This window comes from Orycteropus afer, unplaced genomic scaffold, assembly GCF_000298275.1.
Source record: "Orycteropus afer afer isolate SDZICR_OR568_19922 unplaced genomic scaffold, OryAfe1.0 scaffold00493, whole genome shotgun sequence".
Taxonomy (NCBI): domain Eukaryota; kingdom Metazoa; phylum Chordata; class Mammalia; order Tubulidentata; family Orycteropodidae; genus Orycteropus; species Orycteropus afer.
In genome coordinates this window covers 131,773-157,890 of record NW_006922080.1, presented here as the reverse complement: position 1 = coordinate 157,890, position 26,118 = coordinate 131,773, and the positions used below count along the sequence as shown (strand labels likewise).

The window sequence follows — 26,118 nt, the reverse complement described above, 5'->3', positions numbered from 1 at the left end:
TCACAGGGGGCATGATTGGCTTCCACAGGGCTTGGCCTCCTCAGGTTTCAGAGCCTTGTTGCAGCTGGCTGAAGTCTGGCCAGAAGGGTCCCAGCACTCCACAGTCCGCCGCTGCCAGCCAGCCCCACAGGTCCTGGAGCACTCAGACCACTCCCCCAGGACCCACTGTGCATTAAGCAGGGGCTGGATGACATTGGTGGTGGCTCTCTCCTTGCTGTTGTCCATGCTGAAGTTCACATCATTAGGAACGAAAAAGGTATACTTGACTTTGGGGGGAAAGAGCTCACCAGGAACTGTCAGGAGCTGGACAGTCAGAGGTTCAGGCAGGGGCCGGAAGCTCTGCAACCGTTCCAGGGTGGCAATGGAGCCACTGTACTTAAGAATGGTCCCCTTAATCAAGATGTCTTGCTCCATGGCAGAGATAGCCAGGTTTCCATTGAGCAAGTATCGCCCATCAGAGGTCTTCAAAGCCAGGTAGTTGCCATCGTTCTGCACCCCTGGGAGACTCCGCTGTTTCACATCAATGTTAGTGGCACCAGCTGGGATGGTGACGATGTCATTATAGCCATAACTATGATAGGAACAGAAAGGCATCTTTAGAAGCAGAGGTTACATAGTATGGGTCATAATGGTGCCTCAGGGAGTTAGCATGCTCATAGCTGGGGCTGGGACAGAAACAATCAGCAAATAATTATATAGTTGGTTCCAAAGCTAAATAAAATTACCTGCTGAGGCAGATAGGAATGTTTTGTACATTGGGGTTTTCAAGGGCTTTTATTTCATTTGGCAACTCTATTTCAAATGTTTGGGTTGAGGAGTTTATATATGTGGATCTAGACATTAGCACAGAGAGGAAGAAAGCCCAGAGGCATTTGAAGATCTGCATTTGTAATGCCAGACTCTCCACCTCTTTACTGAAAGGAGATCTTAAGTACATTTAGTTTCTTGCACTGGTATAAAGTTTTGCTTAGCCACCTCTACCCATAGAGCTAAAACCCACATGGAATAATCTCTTCTACAGACCCCTTCCAGAACCCTGTTTTTGTTAGCTGCTACCAAGTCGGCCCCCTGACTCATGGTGACCCGAGGCACAACGGGATCAGACCATTGTGATTCCTGGGCTTTTCAATGGCTAATTTTCAGTTGTAGATTACCAAGCATTTCTTCTTAGTCTGTTTTAGTCTAGAAGCTCTGCTGAAAGCTGTTCAGCAGAGCTTCTAGACTAAAACAGACTATGGCAATTGCATTCCAGCTTTTTGAATCAGTCAGCTCCTAGTATTGGATGGTTTCCATCTGGTTAAATGGCCCTAGGGCAGGAAATAGGGAGAACAAACTGGCTGCAGAGAACCTTCTGCTGGGTGTGGTTAGCACACCACGAGCTGTGTGCTTCTGAACTGATAGAATGCTCTCTCGGGAAATGTTTTCCCTCTATTGTAGGCATAGTGTTTAATGTGGGGGAAAAGTATCTAGGCTACATAGGGTGGGAAGAAAGTGAAGAGTATTGAGGAAGGCATTCACACAGGTTTTTTGTTCTTGCCTTATTCCCATTTGGGGCTAGATGCTTATCCCGAGCAGCTGTGAAAGTACCCACAGGCCCATATGTTTGATGGCCAAGAGGAATTAAGCTGAGAGATCCAGTATCTGGATAAACCAGGCTTTCTTTTTATTTTCCTCTCTCACTTTGGGTTTAAATTTGAAGTCTCCCAATTTGTCTTCTGTAGGCAGATTCTGTTGTGTGACCCAATGTGATATGAGAGGGAGGGAGGGATGGAGGGATGGAGGGAAGGAGGGAGAGAGAGAGAAAGAGAGAGAGAGAGAGAGAGTGCACGAAAGGGACAGGGTGGGGATAAGTGTACCCCAGGTAGGATGTTATTGTTGTTGTTATGTGCCGTTGAGTCAGACCCAACTCATAGCAACCCCTCCTTGGGTTTCTGAGGCAGTATCACTACGTAAGTAGATTGCCCAACCTTCTTTCCAAGAAGTGGCTGGTGGGTTTGAATCACCAGCCTTCTGGTTAGCAGTCAAGTGCCTTAGGCACTATGCTACCAGAGCTCCTCCAGATATGGTCCACACTCTACCACTCTGGCACCTGGTACATATATTTGTCCTTCTGGGGGCTACATGAGCCCTACCCCTCCTCCTACTCTTCTCATCTACAGTCCTTCAGCGTTTTTGAAAAATAACTACTTTCGAAAAGAACCCTGAAGGACTGCAGGTGAGAAGAGTGGAAGGAGGGGTGGGGGCTTATGTAGCCCCTAGAAGGACAAATATATGTACCAGATGCCAGAGTGGTAGAGTGTGGACCACATAAGACAGCTCAAAAAAACAAAAAACAAACAAACAAACAAACAAAAACAAATAAACCTCACTGCCGTCAAGTGGATTTCAACTCATAGTGACCCCTCCCTTCAGTTTCCAAGGCGGTATCTCTACCGAAGTAGATTGCCCAGTCTTCCTTCTGAGGAGTGGCTGGTGGGTTTGAACCACCAGCCTTCTGGTTAGCAGTCAAATGCCTTAGGCACTAAGGCACCAAAGCTCCCATAAGACACCTAGCCTTGCTTTTACTATTCAAGAAGCTGCACAAAACATTAATCTATAAGTAGACAGGCAAGATGATCAGGTATGGGTAAGTTCATGGGACTATATGCACAACCACATGTAGGTTTGGCAAATGATATTTCTATATACATATTTATATGTGCTATATAAAAAAATCCATATATATAGTAGAGCAAATGGGGCAAAATTATGAAAACTTCTTAGCCATTATCAAACTTCTTTCGGGAAGTCTCTGGCCCTGGGGGCTCAGGACCATAGATATGAGGGACATTAATATCAAATGGCATAATGTAGTCCACAAAGACAATGTTCTACATCCTACTTTGGTGAGTAGCAACTGGGTGGGGTTTTAAAAGCTTGCAAGTGACCGTCTAAGGTACAATTATTGGTCTCTCCTCATCGAGAGCAAAGAAGAGTGAAAAAAATCAAAGACACATGGAAACAACTAGTACAAGTGGATCACATGAACCTCAGCCTCCAAGACCCTGAGATCAGAAGAACTAGATGGTGTCCAGCTACTATTGCCAACCACTCTGAAAAAGAACACAATAGATCCTGGATAGAGTGGGAGAAAAATGTGGAACAAAACTCAAAATCATAAAATAAAGATCAGGTTTACAAGTCTGATGGAGACTGGTGGAACCCCTGAGAGTATATGGCCCTTAGTTACCCTTCAGGCCTGGAACTGAACTCATCTCTGTGGCTCAACTTCCAGCCAAACAGTAGACTGGCCTATAAACAACAAACAAACAAACTCACTGCTGTTGAGCCGGACCTGACTCATAGTGACCCCTCCTTGGGTTTCTGAGGCGGTATCTATCACTATGGAAGTGGATTGCTCAACCTTCCTTCCAAGGAGTGACTGGTGGGTTTGAACTGCTAGCCTTCTGGTTAGTAGTCAAATGCTGTTCTGGTTACCTAGTACTGCTCTGACAAGAAATATACCACAAATGGCATGGCCTTAACAAACAGGAGTTTATTCTTATAATTTGGAGGCTTTAAGTCAAATTTGAAAGTGCCAGGCTCTAGGGGCTGTGTGAAAGCCCCTCGACCTTTGGCTTCAGCTCTGCCTCTTGCTCCTGGCCCACTGAAACTAGAAGCATCTCTTCACTCAGGCGGTTACTGGCTGCTGAGGCTAACAATCCCAAGGTCGACAAACAGGCACAGTCCCGATGTTACCAAACCACATGGCAGGCCAGTAATTTAAGTCCATAGTAAGTCCCAAGGTCGAGAGAGCATGGCAGGCTGCTGAACAACGACACAGCTACATGCAGGGTCCGAGCGTGCCATAAGCTGGAGACCATTCCCAAAGCTGCTTCTTATATATGGGAAGCAGACCACATAACCAAAGCAGCTACTCAGCTGCTCCAATAGATTCCACCATGGAGTTAATTACCAATCTCACCATGGGGAATAACTATGTTCAGCTGCCCAGCCACTCAACTAGGCCCAGCCAAGTTGACACACAAACGTAACTGCCATAAATGCCTTAGGCAATAACACCAGGGAGGTATGCACTCCTTAGAACAATTAAAACTACAAGATCAAAAGGGCAGCATTTGCCCAGGAATAAAGTTCAGAAGGCAGGAATGGGTTGGAAAGAACAAATGGAAATGGTAACCACAGGGAGGAAATGAGAAGAGTGCTGTTACATTGTATGGACTGCATTCAATGTCACAAAGTGAAATGTGTATGAACAGTTGAATGGAAAACCAATTTGCTCTGTAAACTTTCACCCAAATGATAATAAAATGTTTAAAAAAAGAAAGAAGTTCCATGAAACGACCAAAAAAAGTGGTCCAGGAGTTAAGAACTGAGTTTTCCTTCTGGTTCTGTCATTAGCTATTCATGGAACCCCAGAAGAATCACTTTATCTTTTGTGCCTTAGTTTCTTCATCTGTAAAATGATAATATTATTACCCTTACCATCGTACAGAATTATTTTAGGAAGTGAAAGTACTTTGGAAAATACTAGGGGCTAAATGAAGGAAGGAAAGGAAGATCTGAGAAAAGCACCTGGAGTTCTGAGACTCATCAAAGCACTGAGGCCGCTGAGGCCCCTTCATTGCACCTTCTTCTCTGAAGATCGATCACACAAAGGACAGGACTTGCCAGGTGTAGGCTGAGCTGTCTTTTCCAAAACAGGCTTGGAAGAGCTGCTTTCTGCACAAAGGGCTAGCATACTCAGCAGCCCATTGCCAACTGATTCAGCCCTATCAGTTGACCCATGTGGTCTTTAGCCCTAATGAAAACAACAGCTCTCAGGATGAGTCCTTTCCATGGATTGTATGCCAAGTGCTATATGCATTCCAGGGAGCTCTGGTAGCATAGTGGCTAAGGCACTTGACTGCTAACCAGAAGGCTGGCGGTTCAAACCCACCAGCCACTCCTCGGAAGGAAGATGGGGCAATCTACTTTCTGTAGTGATACTGCCTCGGAAACCCAAGGAGGGGTAGCTATGAGTCGGGTCTGATTTGACGGCACATAACAACAACAACAACATATGCATTCCATCTCATGAAATTCTTACAATGACTCTAAACAAAAATGACTGTCAATATTTTGTAAAGAAACTGAAGCTCAGAGGTTTAAATTACATAGCTAATAAGGGCAACCACAATTCAAACTTAGGCCTATCTGATTCCAAAGCCAGTGTTCTTAGCCATTATGATCTTCAACCTAGGAATGGAACTACTGGGGGAACTCACTTGGAGGGGTTGAGTGAACCAGAGACCTTCCTGCATGAGTTGCCTTTGCCTCCACACACCCCGCACTTGTCCAGCTTCCTAGGTGAGTCCACCACATGGTCACAGCCAGCCTTGACGCACTGGCCACGGACACAAATGGCCAGCGTCTCTGGCCCACAGAGGGTGCCATCGATTACCTGGAGTGGGGTAAGAAAGATTAGAGAGGGTGTTGGTGAGTGCAGAAGCAGCCCTCATGTAGCTGAGGACAGTGGCCTTCCTTCCTTCCTCTGGATCTTAGTTCCAGGAGGAGTCTTACTTTGGCCTCAAACACTTTGAACTCGCTCCTCCCTCGGGCTCGGCAGAACAGCTTGCAGCGGTCCCGGGGCGACACCCCTGCATACTTGGGGACCCACTGCAGGAGATTCCCATCCATGTCAGTATAATTGTAGGCATTGTACTTCTCACACTGCTGCTCCCTGAAGCTTTTCCCTAAGAAGAAGAAGAGACAAGACAGAAAGAAGTAATACACCTTCTTAAAGCAGGTATGTTGTCGTTGTTGTTATTGTTATGTGCCGTCGAGTCAGACCTGACTCATAGTGACCCCTCCTTGGGTTTCCGAGGCAGTATCACTACAGAGGTAGATTGCCCCATCTTCCGAGGAGTGGCTGGTGGGTTTGAACCGCCAGCCTTCTGGTTAGCAGTCAAGTGCCTTAGGCACTATGCTACCAGAGCTCTTTGAAGCAGGTATAGGGTAAAGAAAAGCAGGAAGGACCCAAGAGGAGAAGAGCCTGGACTCAGGGCACCTTTCCTTCTCTTGGTTTTGGATCCAGTCCAAGCATCCAGGGTCATCTGGACCCAACTTCCCTGGACACACCCTAACCTAGATCCAGGTGTGACTCTTCCTCAAAGGGACAAGAAAAGGAGACATAGAGCCTCAGTGGTGAGTTTTCTGGAATTTTCTGAGAAAGACATTAACTCCGTTATACAGATAAATAAAGTTGTGTGGGCATAGGGAGCAATTCAGTACGCCAGAAGGCACAGAATGATGCATGGAGTGGTATTTTTGGCCTCTGTTCATCATGCTCTATCTTGATTTCCTTGGTGACACTGAACATGTGGCCAAAGACTCTCAAATCTGCACCTTTAGCTCTGCTCCTGCCCCTAGACCCCATTTTCTCTAACTCTGGATGTCTAAGGGAGAACTGGACCACTGGCTGATGCAAATGGTTAATGTGCTCAGCTGCTAACTGAAAAGTTAGAAGTTTGAGTCTACTCAGAGGTACCTCAGAAGAAAGGCCTGGTGACCTACTTTCCAAAAATCAGCCTCTGAAAACCCTATGTAGTAGAGTTCTACTCTGACACACATGGGATAATTATGAGTTGGAGATGATGCAATGACATTTTTTTTTTTAAATGAGGAACTCTATTTGTACGTACTGCTATTTCCTCCAACTTAGCAAGACCCCAAACCATATGGTTTCTCCACTAACTGGTTTCATTTTCATTAGGGGATACTACAATTATTTGAAAAGGAGCTCTGGCAGCATAGTGGCTAAAGCGTTTGGCGCTAACCAATAGGTCAGTGATTCAAACCCACCAGCTGCTTTTGGGAGAAAGATGAGGTAGTCTGCTTCTGTAAAGATTTACAGCCTTGGAAACCATATGGGGCAATTCTACTCTGTCCTCTAGGGTAGCTATGGGTCAGAATCAACCTGATGGCAGTGGGTTTGGTTTTGGTTTACCATTATTCCAGTTCAAGACTGGAATCTCTGATGTCTTCTAAAATTTTTAAACATCTGTAGGTGGCACAGATGGTTAAGTTCTTGACTCCTAACTAAAAGGTTGGTGGTTCCAACCCACCCATGAGCTTCGTGGGAGAAAGACCTGGCAATCTGCCTCTGTAAAGTTTACAGCCAAGAAAACCCTATGAAGCAGTTCTACTCTGTCACACAGGGTCACCTTGAGTTGGAATCAACTCGATGGCACCTAACAACAATAATTCTTTCCAATCTGTCACTAAATCCTATGTATACTGAGGACAATTTATAAATTAAAATTGATCCCACTCTTACCATCTTAGTCCACTCTTACAAGGCAATCCTCATGACTTCACATAGGACGTAGTGCCCAGCCTCTTAACTACAGTCTGACTTCTTTTCAATCTTGCTGCAAGCTGCTTCCAGATCAGTCTGTCTGAAATAAGACTTGGGTTTTTGGTTCACAATTCTATAATTAAACACACTCTTACTGCAGAGGTTCTCAACTCCAGCTGTGCCTCTGAATGATCTGTGGAGGTTTTTCAAAACATAGATGGTTGGATATTCTGATTCAGGACATCTGAGATGTGCTCTGGGCCTCTGTATTTGAAAAGCTCATCAAGTGACCTGATAGACATCCAGGACAAGAACTTCCAAATACTATTTCTAACTTTCAAGAACCTTTATTGTCCAGCCTTGAAATGCTACTACATTCTGCTTTACTCCACCTGAACGAATGATAAATAAACAAACAAACTGCAAAAACAGTTGCTGTTGAGTTGATTGTGACTCATGGTAACCTCATGTGTGCCAAAGTAGACATGTACTCTATAGGGTGTTCAATGGCTGATTTTTCAGAAGTTAAATTGCCAAGCCTTTCTTCTGAGGTGCTTTGGGGTGGACTTAAACTGCCAATCTTTTGGATAACAGCCAAGGAGGTTAATTGCTTGCATTACCCAGGGTCTCTGAGCTAATACCCTTCTTAAACCTTTCCCTCCATCCCAGAATGCCCTCCTCATACTTCTCCACCTTCTCTATCCTTCTAGGTCCTGCTTAGTTTTAACTCCCCCTTGAAACTTCTGACTAACTCAGGCTTTTCCTTTTTCTGAATGCCTTTTAAATCTAGGGTCTGTGCTATATAGGATCCCTGGTGGCACAATGGCTAAAGCACTTGGCTGCCAACCAAAGGGTTGGCAGTTTGGAACTTCTAGTTGCTCTATGGTGAAAAAGATATGGCAGTCTGCTTCCATAAAGATTTACAGCTTTGGAAACCCTTTGGGGCAATTCTAATATGTCCTATTGGGTCACTATGAGTTGGAATCACCTAGACAGAAAGGGGTTTTTTGTTTTTTGGTGCCACATAGTTAAGCCTTACTTGCTGTGTAAAGGGGCTTCTGTCTCTAATTATATTACAAGCTTCTTGAGGACAAAGACCATGCTTTGTACATCTTTTATGTCATTTATAATATCTATCACAAGTCTAGATACCCAAGATGAAATTAAAAAAAAAAAACAAAACACTTGTTGATTGAAGTGGCTGATCCTGATGCATCTGGAATCATGATGTCACCTATTGTCCATGCCTATCTTCTACCTTGTATTCATTTATACCATCCCTATCTTGCTCAAAGGACTAGGCACATGTCATCTGGGATGCTAGGCAAACTCTCACAATTCCAGGGCAAAGTTTCTGGAGCTTCATGCTACTGCTGATCCTTTCCATGTTACAAAACTGAAAAGCCTACAGATTCCCGTGTTAGACACCAACCCAATGCCAGTTTGTCTCTGTACTTGAATGAATCTCTCTTAAGGCTCTGCTTGTCTTTTCATGCCTGCCAATACTTCCTGGAGCTGCATAAAGGGGAGCTGGAAGGGATGAGAAGGAAAAAATGTCTAATGAGTCCCTCTTGCAAACTATTCTGCTACCCCTACTGCTTCTAAGTTAATGTGTGTGCTTACTAGAAGGTACTTGGGGTAGGAATATTCCATGGGATGGTAGAGGTAGGACTATCTCCTGGGAAGGTTCAGTAGGGCAGTTGCCATGGCTCCAAGGGAAGATGGGCAACTCTTCTCAGAAGGAATGTGCATAGGAATCAGATTCAGAAATCCTCCCACCACCCTGGGCTGAATGTTGGCTGGAACGATGTCAAAGGTTTGGCTCTGAACTTGCTTTGGAAAATGCTTCCATTCTACACTCAGATGAGGATTCAGATGCCTCCAGGCAGATTATTATCCTAGACACTAGCCCCTCTGCAAATGCCCTTCCTGCATAACTTTGGGAGTGGCATCCTCTGTCTCTACATTTGGAAGACAAGAGCACTTTCTCTCCTTGACTTTCTCAGGCTCTCTCATACAATGAGAGCTGTCTGGGGTCCCTAAGGGTTGCCCCTATCCTTAGTGCCTTGCAGCACCCATTTTTATATGGATCATAGCAAAATTCTGCACTTTGGGAGACCCATCCTACTCCTCCTTTGGGTATTTATCACAGCAACACTGCAGCTGCTTTGGCAGGTGTTGCTGTGAGTGGCCATTACCATCAGGTGGGCATTCCTCTGTGTGGCATGACTGGTACTTAGCTCTCCGACCCAGGCAGTATCTTCCTCCGTTCTGAGGCTCAGGGTCCTTGCACTCACGATATGAAAACTGAACTCCTCCTCCGCAGGTGCGGGAACATTCTCCCCAGGGTCCCCATGGGGCCCAGACTCCATCCACCACAGCCTGCAACATACAACATCACACTGACTCAGGAGCAGAGGCGAGGAGGCATCAGTTCTCTGCATAATCAAGTGGCCACTGCCCTGATTTCTTCAGCTAGTTATTCTCATCTTGGTGCAAAGAGTCCAGTCAAATGCCCAATTACTTGTTCAATGACTGTGTGGCCTCCTTAGCCATGGGCTTTGTGATATCAAGACTGTGCGGGAGTTACTGATTGCTGACTCTGGAGTGATCAAACAGTCCTTGTTCTTACTAAGGTGCTCAATATCATATTGGCTGAATGAATGAATGAATGAAACTCTTTTACTGGAGTGAGGCTGGATCTCATGTAGTTTTTTTCAATCAGGGCTGCTTTTGTCCCCCTTGGGATATTTGGCAATGTCTGGAGCTCTGGTGGCATAGTACTTAGGGCAATTGACTGCTAACCAGAAGGCTGGTGGTTCAAACCCACCAGCCACTCCTTGGAAGGAAGGTTGGGAATCTACTTCTGTAGTGATACCGCCTTGGAAACCCAAGGAGGGGTCGCTGTGAGTCAGATCCAACTTGATGGCAGTGGGTTTGGTTTGGTTTGGTGACGTTTTGGTTGTTACAGCAGGGGAGGGAGTGTGCTACTGGCATCTAGGGCATAGGAGACAGGGATACTGCTAAACAACCTATAATGCATAGAACAACCCCCCATAATAGGACTTCCCCAGCCCCAAATGTCAAGAGTGAGAAACCCTGGCCTAAAGAAGTAATCACTGGGAGGTTTTGCCACTAGTCTACCAGCTACTAGGTCCAGTGATTGGATAATTCTGGGTAAATAAACAGAGTTGCTTCCAATTTTACAACTGACCTATGAGAACAAAGCTCTGGCCTTAGTAGATTCATATATTTTTCAAAATGAAAATGATTTGTTAAAAATTATAAATGTAATACTTCCTAACATGGTGAATGTAATCAAATGAATTGCAAATGTGATCACTGAATTGTACATATAAAAATGTTGAATGCCAATGTTTTGTTATATATATTTTCACAACAAAACAATTAAAAAATAAGACTTCCTCATATAAAAAGTGAAAAACACAGAAAACTATAAAAACAAAATAACATTTTTTAAAAATATCACCACCCAGATAAAAACCATTGGCATGATTTGTCACTATCCTTTTATAATTTTTCTATGAATATATAATCATAAAGATGTTTTCTTAACAATATGATCCTCTTACATATATAATATTTTATGATCTGCCTTCTCGCCATCAAAATGTATCATATCATTCCATGTCAACCTCCCTCCTGTACGTGGTATGGCTCTACTGCTGAGACTACTGGGTGAGGAGTGGGTAGGCACCTAGCAGATGAGCCTTGTGGTTGATAGGGAGGGACATGGGGAGGGGGCTGAGGATGAACTTTGCCCCAGTTCAGGCTTAGAAGAAGTGTATAGAAGGAGACCGTGGTTTACTGTGCCCATGCAGGCTCCTGGGGCTCAGTTCAGAAGACATCCTACTGAGGCCAGGCCTCTGGAGTGCCAGCCCACCCTGGAAATTCATGCTGGGTTGGGACTAGCCTGGGAAACTAGCAGGATACTGTTTCATAGTGATGGCTCAATTATTTGGGTAGAGAAATTTGATCAGCCTCACATGTGGAGTATTAGGAGAAGGACAGAGATGCAAATCATTTTACACCCTCCACTGTATGTCTTGCAAGTTGATTTTGTACTGGGCCAACTTTCTCTGCCTGGTCAGAGGCAGCTCTCATTCCTTCTCCTCTCCACCACCTTGAGTATGGAATCCACCCCAATTACTCCCAGTCTCCTGACCACCCTCCATCTTTCCTTAGCAACTCAGCTCCCACATGGGTAGGATATGAATACTTTTTTCAGCCTTTAATTTAATGTTCCTTTTTGCTGTTATGCTTATATGTTAATAACAGAGTTAATAATGGCTTCCACTTATTGAGGGCCCATGTTCCAGTCTTTGTGCCAGAGTTTTCCATCAGGTTTCCAACACCAAATCTTAAAGTCAACTCCCAAGTATTTTCAAGGGGGGAGTTCCCAAAATGCCTGGAAGAATGGTAGCATCATTCTTTTGACTAGGAGTATAGACTCAAATCTTTTGGATAAATAACCTTTGGTTTGTTTTTTAAAATACTGGTGATGTGATGATGGAGTCACATCTTGCAGCATGGCCCCAAATCCCTTAGTTCCTGAGTTGCAAGTGTTTCCTCCTTGAAAACAGACTCCCTCCCCACCACTGCCCCTCACCCCTTGGCTGCTGTTCACCTGGGGCTTTTCCACTTCCTCCTCTGGCAGACAGCCACCATCCCAGCAGCGGTGACCAGGCCCACAGGGTGTCCCATCTGCCCAGGGCAGGCTGCCATTCTTGGTGTGGCACAGGGGCTCAGTGCCCTCAGCATGGCACCAGAGCTGGGCACAGATGTCCTGTGCGGAGGTGTTGGGGCAGTGGCGGAAGCCCAGCCCAAAGATCTGCTTGCATTGTTGGTCCAATGTATACAGGGTCCTGCGGCCTGGGAGGTCTGTCGGGAGGGGCAACGCTGAGGTGGGGGCATCTAGGAGGCAATCTCCTGAGAGATGGAGGAAACAAAAGATGAGAATACAGGGCAGGATCTGCCTCTCTCTGGAGCCTTCCACATCACACTGGAATTCATACTAATAGGATGGAAGGCCTAGATATCAGTTCCCTTGATCTCAATCTAAAAACTGCCCATAGTCAATTATCTACAGAGCTTACCCAATTTTTTATTTTTGGTAGCAATTTTTTTTTAGGATTGACTTTCTTCTATTATCCACAACATCTAGGGTGCATTTTTCCCTGACCATTCAGTACACTCTAAAGAAATGCAGCTAATGGTAATATTAATCTAAAAACTTCAAACCAAACCAGTGGCTATCAAGTGAATTCTGACTCATAGCCAACCCCTGTATGCAGAGTAGAACTGCTCCATAGCATTTTTAAGGCTGTGACCTTTCAGAAGCATATTGCATCTTGAAGCACCTCAGAGTGCGTTTGAACTGCTAACTTTTCAGTTGTAGTTGAGCATTTAACCGTTTGCACCCTCTAGGGACTCCACATTAATCCAAATCATGCTATAATTGGGGATGTAAATCTGCTTCTAGAATCTTGCTGTGCAAAATAAACCCAAAATATTGATTTCTGGATTGTCTCATATTTCTGCATATGTGTATCTGTCTTCAATGGGAAGAACAAAGAATAAGTCTTGTTTTCTCTGTTTTACTCAACAATTCAAACTATTGTATGCAGACAAACCACTTCCCCACCCTTAGTCACTCCTTGCTGTCCCACAGTTGTTTGCAGGCACATTGCCACTTCTGGGTTATCGCATAATCTATCACTCCAGCCTAGAATGTTTTCTTCTCTCCACTGTACTACCCATCCTTCTGCTATTTCTTCAAGGTCTGTTCAAACCCACCTCCTCCAGATGATCTTCTCAGACCAATTACACTTAGCTTTGTGACTAATGACCTTCTAGATAGCCCAGATCAGGCTGCTGGAAGATGGGGAAAGGGGAGCATGCTTTGGGGGGATGGTTAGAATGCCCCAACACAGTGGCTGGAGAGGGACCTATCTCTGAATTCTTTTTTAAGTTTTAAGGTGTTGTGATAAGGCACTGTGGAAGTATTTTCCTGAGTCAGCAGAGGTGCCAACCAGGGCCAGAGCTCAATAGCTGGCAGTGGAGGGGAGTGGGAAGTCTGGGGAATGTTTACCATGGCCACCGTCCAGGAACTCTGTGATGTACATGGCACTGCAGGGAGACCAGGGCAGCGTCTTGTTGAGGTGGACAAAGAGTGGTGCCATCATGTGATGCTTGTCCATGGGCCCAAAGAGCCGCTCACAGGGCTTAGAGTCATCGTGGGGCATGCTGAGGACGTGCCCTGAGGAGGACAGAGACTTGGTTCTCCACTGCTCCTCTCGAGCATGTCCTACATTGATTGCATGCTTACTGCAGGGCCCAGCTTTGTGTAGGAGACAGCAAAACTAATAAACTAAACCAGTTTTCAATGAGTTGATCTCAACTCATGGCTACCACCTGTGTGTCACAGTAGAACTGTGCTCCATAGGGTTTTCAATGGTTGATATGTTGGAAGTAGATCACCAGGCTTTTCTTCTGAGGCACCTCTCAAAAAAACCTCACTGCCGTTGAGTTGGATCCAACTCATAGTGACCCCCCCTTGGGATTCTGAGCTGGTATCACTATGAAAGTGGATTGCCTAACCTTCTTTCTGAGGTGGTTTGAACTGGTAGGTTTGAACTGTCAGCCTTCTGGTTAGCAGTCAAATGCCATAGGCACTGCACCACCAGAGCTCCTGAGGCTGAACCCAAACTGCTAACCTTTAGTTAGCAGCTGAATATTGTAACTGTTTGCACCATCCAGAGACTCCCTGAAAGAGCTAGCCTGCTATCACTGAAGTGCCAACCAGTCACCAGGTCTTCATGGGAAAGGTTGCCTCTCACTCCCTTATAATTTTTCTTTCAGGCTTTTCTCTTCCAGGAAGCTTGCTTGGATTACTGAGGAACCCTATCAAAAAAACCCCAAACCCAGTGTTATTGAGTTGATTCTGACTCTTAGAGACCACATAGGGTTTCCAAAGCTGTGAATCTTTATGGAAGCAGACTGCCTCACCTTTCTCCCATGGAGCAGCTGGTGGGTTTGAACTGTCAACCTTCTGGTTAGCAGCTGAATGCCTTAATCACAGTGGCACCAGAGCTCCTTACCGAGGACCCTGATATCCCCTTACTTTCTGTCTCAGCCTGTCCTAAATTCACACTCAACTCTACTATTTGCTCTCTTACATGACACTCTCCTTACACTGATCTTCCAAGAAACCCTTACTGCTTAGCTAGTACATAGCAGCACAGCTTTACTCAAGCATTTGTTTCATATTTTGCCATTTTCCAGGTGATCTTTCAGAAAGCTCCAGGACAACATCTTGCTATTTTGGCTGTGAGCTCAGGGTAGGCGGAGAGTTACATCCGTTCCCTCTGTGCAACATCAAGCACAGGATCTATATACAGACAGGCACTCTGTCAAAATTATGAGGGTATAATGGCTAAGAGTGAGGGCTGCATGTTGTTTAGAACCTGGGTAACTCGGATTTGGAAAAGGCAGTTACCTGTGATGATAAAGGAGGCTTTGGCCTGGCAAATCTTACCTAGCTCATGGGCCAGCGTGTAGGCTGCCTGGAGTCCCTCATCCTCGATCACAGAGCAGCTCTTGTTGGGGTCGCAGATTGTGCCAATGTCCGCCACACCCAGGGTGTCACACATACCCTCCTTCCCACAGAAATTCTGCTTGGTGGAGAGAGATAGTGAGAGAGCAAGTGAGAGCATGAGGATATGTGTGGGCAGGCATCCAGCCATAGGAGAATGGAGGGAAGTGCCAATGCCCATAAACAAGGAACTTCATATTTGGACATTCCATAAGACATTAGCTTGGGTGTCATCTATGTTATTAAACTTTTTTTTTTTTTTTAAGGTGGGAGCTCTGGTAGCATAGTGGCTAAGGCACTTGACTGCTAACCAGAAGGCTGGCGGTTCAAACCCACCAGCCACTCCTCGGAAGGAAGATGGGCAATCTACTTCCGTAGTGATACTGCCTTGGAAACCCAAGGAGGGGTTGCTCTGAGTCAGGTCTGACTCAACAGCACATAACAACAACAACAACTACTACAATTAAGGTGGGAGAAGCAGCAGTAGAATTCAACATGTCTGGATGTTCAACCAGCACTACGGGTATTTTTGTGTTTTGATTGTGGTCTTTGGTCAAACCAACTCATCCATTCTCCTGTTTTTCTGACTTGGAGAGTAACCCATGAAATTCATTTTTGTTAACTCCCCCCGAAAACACACACACACACACACACATGCATACACACACACAGACTATAAAGATGGATTTCTGAGTGATACAGAACAGAAAATCTTCCTATTTCTGTTCCTGAGTCAAAGAGAATTTTTAAAGCCTAACTCACTATTTTTTTGCAGAGGCCACTCAAGTAAGGACTTCCCTGTTTCTCTATGTTAGCTATGTCCTAGGGCTTGAAGGGCTTCAAAAGTTGGTTCTCAGAGCCAGGATGGCATTGTAGATAAGAACACAGACTTGCAGCAAGCTGGACTTGGCTTGAATGAGGGCTTTGCCATTTAGCCATGGGGGTCTCTTTATGCTTCAGTTTTCCCAGATGTAAAATGGGGTTGCTGTGGGGCTTCATGGAGTGAACAGGGCCTGACACATATTACTATATTCTCTTGCCTTCAGGGAGCTCTCCATTTAAATTAAGCCAGGTAGACCAGCAACTGTCCTAATTTTGAGGAAATGTTGAGGAGAACCCCCTTGCTTACCTGCCCCTGTGTTTAACAACCAGTGGAGATGGAACTCCTTGCTTAATTCCAACTTCAAAGCTCTTACTTGGCAGTTTAAGCCCATTTCCTCTTGCTATGACCTCAGCAGACAGCTGGTCACAAACTTTTGGAAAAGAGCCCTTATAAGTTTCTTCTCCTTCTGTTACAAATACCTCACACTCTGATTCCTGTCCTCATGACCTCCTCCTCATCATTCCTCTCTTGAGGCTTCTGGCATCCAGCTGGGGCCAGTGGGCAGACATTTCCCATGTAAGGGCAGGCTCAGTGGTCCTTCCTTTGATCCTCCCATGTGTCTCCCTTCCTCCCCTGTTTCCAGGCCACAGACCTGTCTGGTGAGCAGGACAGCTGTGTCATAGTGCTCTGGGTGGCGGTCGCTGGGCTGGTTGAAATGCCGTTGCCAGCTGCAGAAGTTGCGCAGGGTAAGCCCACCATTGTCAGACACCTCCGGGCCCCAGTTTTCATCTTCCACTATCAGAACTTTCACCACCATCAGGTTGATGGCATTCCTGATGCTGGGGTGCTTGTAGATACGAGCTGCCACAGACATCAGAGTCAGGACGTGGTTCTGTTGAGGAGGAGGGACAGGTAAGAGATGGATAAGATCTATGGCTCCTTGCTTGCCCACTGCCATCACTTCCTGTTAGGGGCAGTGGTCACGTGCATGCCAACCACTGTGCTGAGCACTTCATATGTAATACCTTGTGCAAGATTTACCCAAACTTCTAGACCTTGGCATTATGTCCCTTCATTTGACATATGAGAAAACTGAGGCTCAGTAATTTGCTAAAGATCACAAAGCAAGTAAGTGTAGGGCCTGAATTTGAACCCAGCTCCAAAGCTTGTGCATTAAACATCTAGACCTGTGCTGTCTCATACCATAGCCACTGACCATTGGGTGCTATTTCAGTCTAAATTAATTAAACTGAAATAAAATTGAAATTACTCAGTCACACCAGCCACGTGTCAAGTGTGTCAACAGCCATATATGGTTAGTGACTATCATAATGGACTGTGAAGATAGAACATTTCCATCAGCACAGGAAGTTCTGTTGGACTACAATGCTTTATGCCTTAACCTTGACACCAATTGTCTCCCTGCCAACAGACGCCAGTCCCTCCTTAGTTTCAGCCCAGAAGCAATTATCTGAGTGCTCAAGGTTAGTAGAATTTCCCTCTTAGAATCCAGCTGAATATTTTCCTGATGTCTGTTGAAGTAACTGCTAGTCTTCAGGATGAGGGAGCAGCTGGGAATTGTTAACTGTGTATGCTCTGCTCTGAAGCTCACTGCTATCAAAGCTATCCTGCACACTGGGTCTGCCCAGTTACTTTACATATGTTACTCACAATACTCTGTGAAGTTGGTGCTGTGGTCCCCATGCTATGAATGAGGAAGTGGAGGTTCACACAAGTGACATAACTTGTCTGTGGTCACAGAGGCCAAAGAGCAAGGATGCCTGCCCAGGTGTGTTTGCCTTGTAAGTCTATGCTTTTCCCACTACTTTTCCTAGTGCTTAGCCTTCTGGCTTCTGCCTGGATGCCCTGGGGCTTGAAAGAATCCATGGACCTAGTCAAACCCCAAGATAGTCCACGGATAATGCAAACTGTTAAGCACTCAGCTATGAACCTAAAGATTGGAGGTTCAAACCCACCTAGAGGTGCATCAGAAGAAAGGCCTGGCAGTCTAGTTCTGAAAAAGCAGCCACTGAAAACATTGTGGAGCATAGTTCTGACAACAAGGGGTTACTATGAGTCAGAACTGACTTGACAGCAGTTGGTTTTTTCTTTTTTTTTGTGATGAGACCCAGGTGCTGAGGCTCACAAATGCTTCCTGTTCTCTTGTTCACCCATACCCTCCTGCTGAGGTAGTCTAGATCACTGCTTGGCCTTGGTCCTATCTGCTTGGTCCTATGGCTGCCAACTGCTCCCATTCTGGATTTCAAGGTTTTGAGAAAAGTCCAGATTGGACTTCACTCTCCTACCTCAGGGACCTCTTGAGGTGGGCCTTCTTGGAATATTGTGCAAAGAGGAGACACAGAGGCAGAGCTGGGTAGTGCCTTCCCCCAGGGGTGTGGCCAGTTGAGCTACCACTTTCCTGCTTTGTCTCTCTGCCTCCTATTGTCCTTTTTTTCTTTCTTGTGTTCTGGAGGTGTGTGTGTGGGGCGTGGGGGTGGGGAAGAGGAAAGGAAGGAATGATAAGAGAGGGACATTCTATTGGGTTAGGCCATGTGTGGGAGTTCCAGACAATGCCCATTATTTGTGAATGGGAACTGTCTATTCACCTGACAGGCAAGAAGCCAGGTGTTTTGTTAGCCTTACAAACAGGGGCTAGCAGTTTACTTAGCATGTCAAGAACTCTAGCTATGTTCTAGCTGATGTACACATCTTATCAGCAAAGCTGAAACTTGGCATTTGCTCCTGGAGTTGGATTCCTGAGGGGAAAAAAAAGCAATCAGGTCATTATGCAACTGGGGGTGAGGGCTTAGGAATAGTAGCTGGCTGAAACCAATTCCTGGCCAAGTCTGCATTGCTTCCAAGAACAGAAAGAGGCTCCTGGGCTCTTGCCTTAGGAAGGGAGAGGGTCTGTTTGGCCTGGGGTCAACCTCTGGAATTTTTTCTGAGGCAACCTGCAACTGTCCTCACAAGATTTCTCCTATTTAGCCTCAGTTTCACAATCTGACAACAAGGCAAGGCAATGGCTTAGAAAGAGAGTGTGAAGACAAGAGATGCCAGCTGCTAAGCATGAGTCTAAGAAGGCTCAGCATGGGTACTGAAGACCTGAGATGAAAGAAAGTGCTGGGTTCTAAAGTAGGGAAGATCAGACAGAGACTCTCAGGCAACACACTTGAGTAAAAGGCAATGCAACTCCCTGTCCTGAGTGACAACCAAAGGGAAATGAGCAAAATTGCTGCATGAAGGAGAGGTAAGACACCAGGAGGAGTGTCTCAACAATGGCAATTTTAAGGCACTTAGATTTTCAGAGATGTTCCTGTCTTGTAGTTCAGGTAGTCGTCTCCAGAGGCTGTAGAACTGTCAGGCTCAGCTGGCTTGAGGACCATTTTGCTTCAAGGCAATGGGTAGGACTTGAGGACATGTTAAAGGCCATTATGGTTGCTGAAGGAGTCCCTGGGTGGTACAACTGATTAAGTACTTGGCTGCCAACTGAAAAGTTGGAGGGTTGAGTCCATCCTGACGTACCTCAGAAGAAAGACTTGGTGGTCTACTTCCCAAAGGTCACAGCCATGAAAATTTTATGAAACACAGTTCTACTCTGACACACAGGGAGTTGCCATGAGTCAGAACTCACACGATGGCATCTAGTTTTTTTTTTTTTGTCTTTGGTATGGCTGTTGACTATCTCAGAAGATAATTTGCATTGCAAGAGGACTGCCAGGACTGTGGTGCAGAGTTCCTTTTAAATTTTCAAACCTCGGTTCCCTTTTCCTCTACTACCCTCCTTTGTCTCTGGGAGCTTTGAAAGAATAGAAGCACTGCCATCTCCCACATCTTCGCCGCAGTGAGCTCTTTTGAGGCAGTAGCAGGAATGCCTAGTGTTTGCAGTGCATTTTATAGTTCACTAGAGGAAAGGAGCCACTGAACCTGGGTGGGATAGGTAGCTACACTTCTGTGAGCCACTGATCTGGGCCAAGCCCCTGGGCCAAAAGTGCAGGCCTGGCTTCCATTCATCATGGAAGCAGGCACAGAGCTGGTCAAGGAAAAGGTCAGATCACTTGCTCCACCATCTGGTATCTATTTATACCTCCCTGCTCATCACACAAGTGCAGGCTGCTGGCTAAAGACTGTGAGGCGACAATCTCTAAAATTCATGTCAGATTGGTGGGTGCCCAGTATCAGTCCAGCTAGGGGTGGTCAAGCAATCCTAATCTTGAATAACTTGGGAACCTCACATCCTTAATTCTCTTTAGGGAAAGGCACAGCATTTTTCAGGAGTTTCCTCCTCTGTTGGGGCCCCCAGGATCTGGAAAAGAGAAAAACACTACAGCCAGGTAGGCTGGGATATAACCTTCTTGGATTATTTGAGATACAAGCAAGGGGACTCTTCCCACAGAACTCTTGTGGTAGCCAGAGCCAACTATGGTAGGTATCTGGGGACATGGGACCTGGACCAAGCACATTCCCCACAGTACTTTCTCCTGCTACAACTTTTATCCATGATGCTTTGTTTGTTTTCTCTTTACACTGTAGGTCCCACCATTTTTCCTTGCAGTGCACCTGGGAGAGAGACAGGTAGGGAGAATGACAACATGGAAACTCTCTGACTTCAATAGCTAGTGCCATGACTTTTCCTTCTTGGAGTCTCTCTAGGGCCCAAGATAGTGCTGAGAGGAGGTGGGGCAGAAGCAGTGGAATAGGAGAGACGTGATGAGAGAAAAGTAGGAGACTGCAGGGGTATTATCCTTCACCCCTCCTCATTCTCAAAACAGCAAAGAGACATGTCACCTTACCAGAGAAGGGTTTTATGCAGAACCACAAGTAGTCAGCCTTAAACACCCTGAGTCAAAGCAAGCTCCAAAGGGAGGTATCTCTGCAATGCAGGGCTCTGAAGTTGAAATGATAGAGGCTAGCACTCTGATGGCACATGAGCACACTGGCTTGCACATTGACACATGGTTCTTGTTGTCGAAGGCAACTACAATAAAAGCGATGTTTTTTTTTTTTTTTTTCTTTTTTTTTTAAGCTCCTACCATGTGCAATGGCTAAAGTGCTTGGTTGCTAGCTGATAGGTTGTCAATCTGAACCCATCAGTGGCTCTGCTGAAGAAAAGACCTGGCAATCTGCTCCCATAAAAATTGTAGCCTAGGAAACCCTATGGGGCAGTTCTACTCTATCCTACAGGGTTGCTATGAATCAGAATGGACTTGATTGCACACAACTATGTGCCAGGACACCTGCTTCTGGGTGCTTTCTATATTTCATTACATCCTCAAGACCATGCCAGGTCTTTGGTATAACTGTTCCCACTTTGCTGATGAAGAAACAGAGATCCAGATAAATAGGCAACTTGCTCGAAGCCACTCAGTTATTTCTATGTCCCGCCAAAGTCTATGCTCTTAATCACCACACTGACTGTGACCTATCCGTGCTGCTGTAAGGAAAACAGCAGTAGAGCCACAGCAAAACCAAAACAAGCAAGCAAGCAAGCAAAAGTCATGCCTCTGGGGAAGAAAGGGAAGTGGTGATATTAAAATGTTTTCCTTGGGAAATACTTCACATCTTTGATCATTCTGATTACGGCAGACACAAGGAATGGGAAAGACTTATTCTTTGGCCAGTGGGCAGAACACAATTCACATGTGTATAATAACACTTGTCTTTCACCCATTAAGACTTCGGTAGCTATAGAGCTAATGAGGCATGCATCTGTTCTGGATAGGGTGACTACGTAATTTATCATTCAAACCAGGACACTTTTGAGAGTGAAAGAAGGTGCTATTAATAATAATGCCAGAACGGGCATAAACTGAGACTATGTTGGGCACACTAGGGTATATTTTAGTATTTGGGCTTGTGTGAAACATTTTCCCCAGAAGATACAGGCAAGGGGAGACTAAATGGCTGTAACTTGGCCTTTCCCTGAGATCACTCCCTAGTAGCCTGACATCTTGGGAATCTTCTGGTCCGAATTGGGGAAGATAAGTGCCACTCCTAGGATCTTTTCTGCTAGGAGGAAAATTCATAAGTTCAGCTTAGGGCTGAGCCAACAGTAGGACAGACTTCCTAGACTGAGCAGGAGGTTCAGCCCAGCCTGGCCTCATATCCTTCCTTCTCTAGTTTTATTCAGGGTTAAAATCAGCTGTGGCACCTCAGCGTCTTCTGAGGTAGTCCCCTTCTTTCCAAAAGCCCCTTTGTCTGAGCTCCTTAACTCTGAAACTAGATAAGAAGGTGGAAGGCAGCCCCCTTTTGTCAAGAAATTAAGTGAATTCATTTGTTCTGGTGTTCTGGAAGATGTCATTGACTTTTAGCAGTGATAATAGACTAAAGCATGGCTAATTCTTTCCCTAAGTCCTGAAGGTGGCTAGATGTCATTTGACTACTGGATTTAATGGCTCATTCCCAAAACAAAGGCAAGTGGCAGAGGGTAAACAGAGTCATAAAGCACAGACCTTCCTTATGATGAAGAGGCCATCACATACAACAACAAGACACTAAATTCAGAGTCCAGAAGGCTTGGGCTACAGACTCATTGTTGCCATTTACCAGCCATGTGACCTTGGGAAAGTCATGAAAACTCTGTGAGCCTTACTTTCTTTCCCAATGAGCCCTGCCTCCCTCACAGGTATTTCTACTAAAGCAATGAGATTATAAAATCACTCTGTAAATTGTACACACAAAGAGAGTGACTTCCTCACAGAATGGTGGGTCTTCAAGGAGACCAGCCCAACATGAGCAGCCTCACAGATGCTTAGAGTAAAATAGCTGACTTTACTCAGTTGTTTTACTTTAGAGATGAGGAAACCCAATCCATAAAGGGCTTGAAGTCCCTTTTCATCATCATATAGCAACCCCCCACCCCCGCCCCAGTGGCTAGTACACTATAAATGCCTTCCATTTGTGTGAATAAAGTCTCCAGGAGGCTCTTTAGAAAGTTACAGATAAAAGACTGTTTTGTATTTGGACATGGTGGATGTAGGTAGGACCGTGTATCAGCCACTTGAGGCACCAGAATTTGATTTTCATTCTTTCTGCTGAGCTCATGGACTAGTTTCAGGAAACCCAGGGAAGTGGGATACAAAGTTCAAGCCTATATTGTATTGTCTCCACAGGTGATGAGAACATCAGATTAGAGAGGCCACTGGGTGATCATAGGAACAACTGTGCCTAACCCTTCTCCCACCTCAACATGGTGACATGAGGAGTGGAGGTGGGTCACACCTAACAAAATCAAGATGCAAGTGGGTGTGGAGTAGCTGATCCAGCTGAGAGAGTTTTAGGACCTAAAACTTCTTTAGGGAGAAGTGCTGATGCCTGTTCTTGGTAAGTTCTCCCAATCCATGTTGGCTAGCTGAATGCAGAGGTGTCTGTGTGTGACTGTGAATGGGCCAGAAATGGGTACATGTGGAGGGGGCAGGGAACGGGGCAGTCATGAGCTAGGTGGTCAAGCTTTGGGCCACACAAGGATGGAAGTGCTCCTGGGCAGCTCTGCTACAGAGAAGCGTAGCTTCTTGGATGTAGCAAACCTGAGCCTTAAAGGCCAGGACAGCCTAATTGCTGCTTCATTGGACTGGGAATCCTGGAGCCCAGCCCCAAAGCATGTCTGCCTCTAGGCAGCTGTAATGTCTGCAGATGCCAAGTATGTCCTTGAGGCACATAATCAGTATCTCAAGTGTCTAGGTGATGAGTTGAAAGAGTGAGATGATGGGAAGGGTTTACCGAGGACATTTTGGCTCTAAAGACTGAAACACAATGACTTTCTGCCACTTCCCCCTTTTTCATTGGCTTTCCTATCATTAGTTTTTAGGCTTGTCAGAAACTGGTCTGTGTGTGGGAGAGGGACCCAGCATTTCAGTTCTTGGTTTGCATGAATGTACCTCGGCCTTTCCCGTGAGACCTCTAGGAAGCTGAGTCCTGCAGTCTTACATGAGATGGGAAAGCCCTCTCCTCACTCCTCTTCTGCCATCTTCCCAAGTATTTGTTTGAGGAAGGAGAAAGCAGGTGGTGGCAAGAAAAACAAATACTAAATCAATATAGACCTAAAGCTTATGGGGCAGGTTGCCTAATGTCTCAGAGCTGCCTTGAAGCTCTTGTAGTGCCCTGGGAGAAGGGAATAGCATGGACGTATGCCTGTTGAAGGAGCTCTGGTAGCCTAGTGCCTAAGGCATTTGACTGCTAACCAGAAGGCTGGTGGTTCAAATCCACCAGCCACTCAGAACGAAGATTGGACAATCTACTTCCGTAGTGATACTGCCTAGGAAACTCAAGGAGGGGTTGCTATCAGCTGGATCCAAATCTGCACCAGTGAGTTTGGTTTTAGTTTCTTTATAGCTGCTGAGGTTAAAACAACCTGTGCAGAGAAGTAGTCAGAGAGACCTCTTATGCCCAAGAGTTTCCTATTCCTTTCCATCGAAAGTGCATCTCTCAGTGACTACTGCGTGGGAAAGATGGAGTGATAAACAGATGCACAGACTGCCTCTTTGTCCAGACTATCCAGCATAGGTGATGCTGAGTCCCCAGCCAGGGATGCCATCATTGACAAAGTGCTACCTGCACTGCAGTGGCTGCCTGGATCCCTATTCCAGAGAACTATGTTCCTCTGGGCAGATCAGTTCTTTTCTACCTGGCGTATCTCAGGTTCTCTGCTCCCCATGAGAAGGAAAACCTTACACTTCACTGGGGTCCTTGGGAGAGGTAATGGGGCTTAGGGTGACACAGATACCTCCTGCTGAGTCTACCCCATCCTCGAATCCAGTTAGAATTGTTGTTCTGCCCTAGCTCTGTAGAAAGCTGGGATTCAGCCAAGAACAGCTGGGATGGATCAAGTACAGTGCTGGCTCTATCAGAAACATTCACTGAAAGAGTTAACTTCCTCTCCTTCTTCCCCCTTTTCCACTGAAGCTTCAGTTTCCAGGGCTGAGCCCCCAGGCAGAAGTTCTACTTCCCTCCCTTCTTCTGTTGGATGCTCGCAAAGCTGTGGTCTGCCAGGGCTGTGGGCCAGGTTGGCAAGATAGCCCATGCCCCTTGATCAGAACCAGATGGGTGCACAGAAGGTTGAGCAGTCCCCTTCCAGGTTCAAACCCCTCCAAACAATGTCTTTTACTGATGGCCACCTCAGTGCAGCTCCTAAAGGGAATGAAACAGCCACATCTTTTCATCCCAGCTCCCTTCCCTTTGGGGATGTGGAGACAAGAGAGGGCTGAGGAAAGGGGAGCAATGTTGATACTTCTTCCAAAAGGTCTATTTTAAAATTCTGTTGGGAGAGACAGGTGCCTCTGGTGCTTTCAAACCGCCATTCAGCTCAGTCTGCTGAGTGCTACCAGGGATTTAAAATGCAGGGGTCAGAGAGGGAAGCAGAGAGGATGCACCATAACATTCATTCTACATTGGAAGGGGCATTGGGGATGGGCGAGATAGGTCAGGTATAGAGTCAGGGCGCTTTCTTAGAAAGGAGGGAACCTGTTTGGGATTAGCTTGGGAGGGTCAGGAAAGTGAAGGTCCCCCCCCCCCCCCGAGAGAATGAGAAGGGACGAATTTGAAGACTCCGGGAGACGTCTAGGGACCTCAAGGCGAAGTGACTGGGAAAGGCTCTAGGAGTCTTACCTGCAGATCGGCCCCATAGAAGGCAGCCATGGACGCATCAGCCACCAGCAATGTCTCCACGAAGCGAGCCTCTGACACAAACCGCTTGGTCCTACTGGTGGCCCCCAGAGAGAGTGAGAGCTCGCTGGCGCCGTCTGCCTCTTCTTCTGCCCCCTCTTCCTCCTCTTCCTTCTCAGGCTCATAGTCTTCGTTCTCCGTCCTCAACCCCTCTCCCCACTCCACCTCCCTCTCGGGGGCCCGAGGGCGGGGGCGGACGTCTGCGGAGATGGGCCCCCAGCGCTGCAGGCGGTGCGGCTGGCTGAGCGAGCGCCCAGTGCCCTGCGGCTGAATGGTGAACTCCTCGCCCGCCAGTATGAAGGAGCCGCTCAGGCCGCGGCACAAGCTGACTGCCGCCAGCGACCCGGGCTCGCCGTCCACGGTGCCTGAGAAGAAGCAGTCGCGCAGCCTCTCCTCGCCTCCGGCTGGCCCTCCGGACGCCCCGAGGTGCTGGATCTTGAAGCCTGGCGCGAGAAAGCTTGCATCTGGTGTCAAGCGCAGCACGAAGCCCCTGCCAAAGGCCGACAGGTGGAGCGCCAGCTTGCCCTCGTCTCCCGGCCACCGCGTGGGCACCACCAGCTCAGCTGCCGGCGTCCCGGGGCGGCGCGGGATTGGAGCGCCGCAGGCCAGGGGCGACAGCAGTAGCAACAGCAGCCTCACCCATAGGGGCGGCACCAAGCCCGATGCGGCGGGCGCGGGGGGCAT

General features: G+C 46.5%; 1 protein-coding gene across 1 annotated transcript; it reads right to left on the bottom strand.

The window, feature by feature from the left end:
• ADAMTS8 (ADAM metallopeptidase with thrombospondin type 1 motif 8) lies at positions 1–26,118 on the bottom strand. The gene is made up of 9 exons (XM_007955175.1): positions 25,378–26,118; positions 16,430–16,669; positions 14,898–15,033; positions 13,452–13,619; positions 11,988–12,289; positions 9,538–9,721; positions 5,563–5,735; positions 5,268–5,443; positions 1–571 (listed from the first exon to the last, which is right to left on the bottom strand). The coding sequence occupies exons 1-9, from the start codon at positions 26,116–26,118 to the stop codon at positions 1–3; spliced, it is 2,691 nt and encodes an 896-aa protein (XP_007953366.1).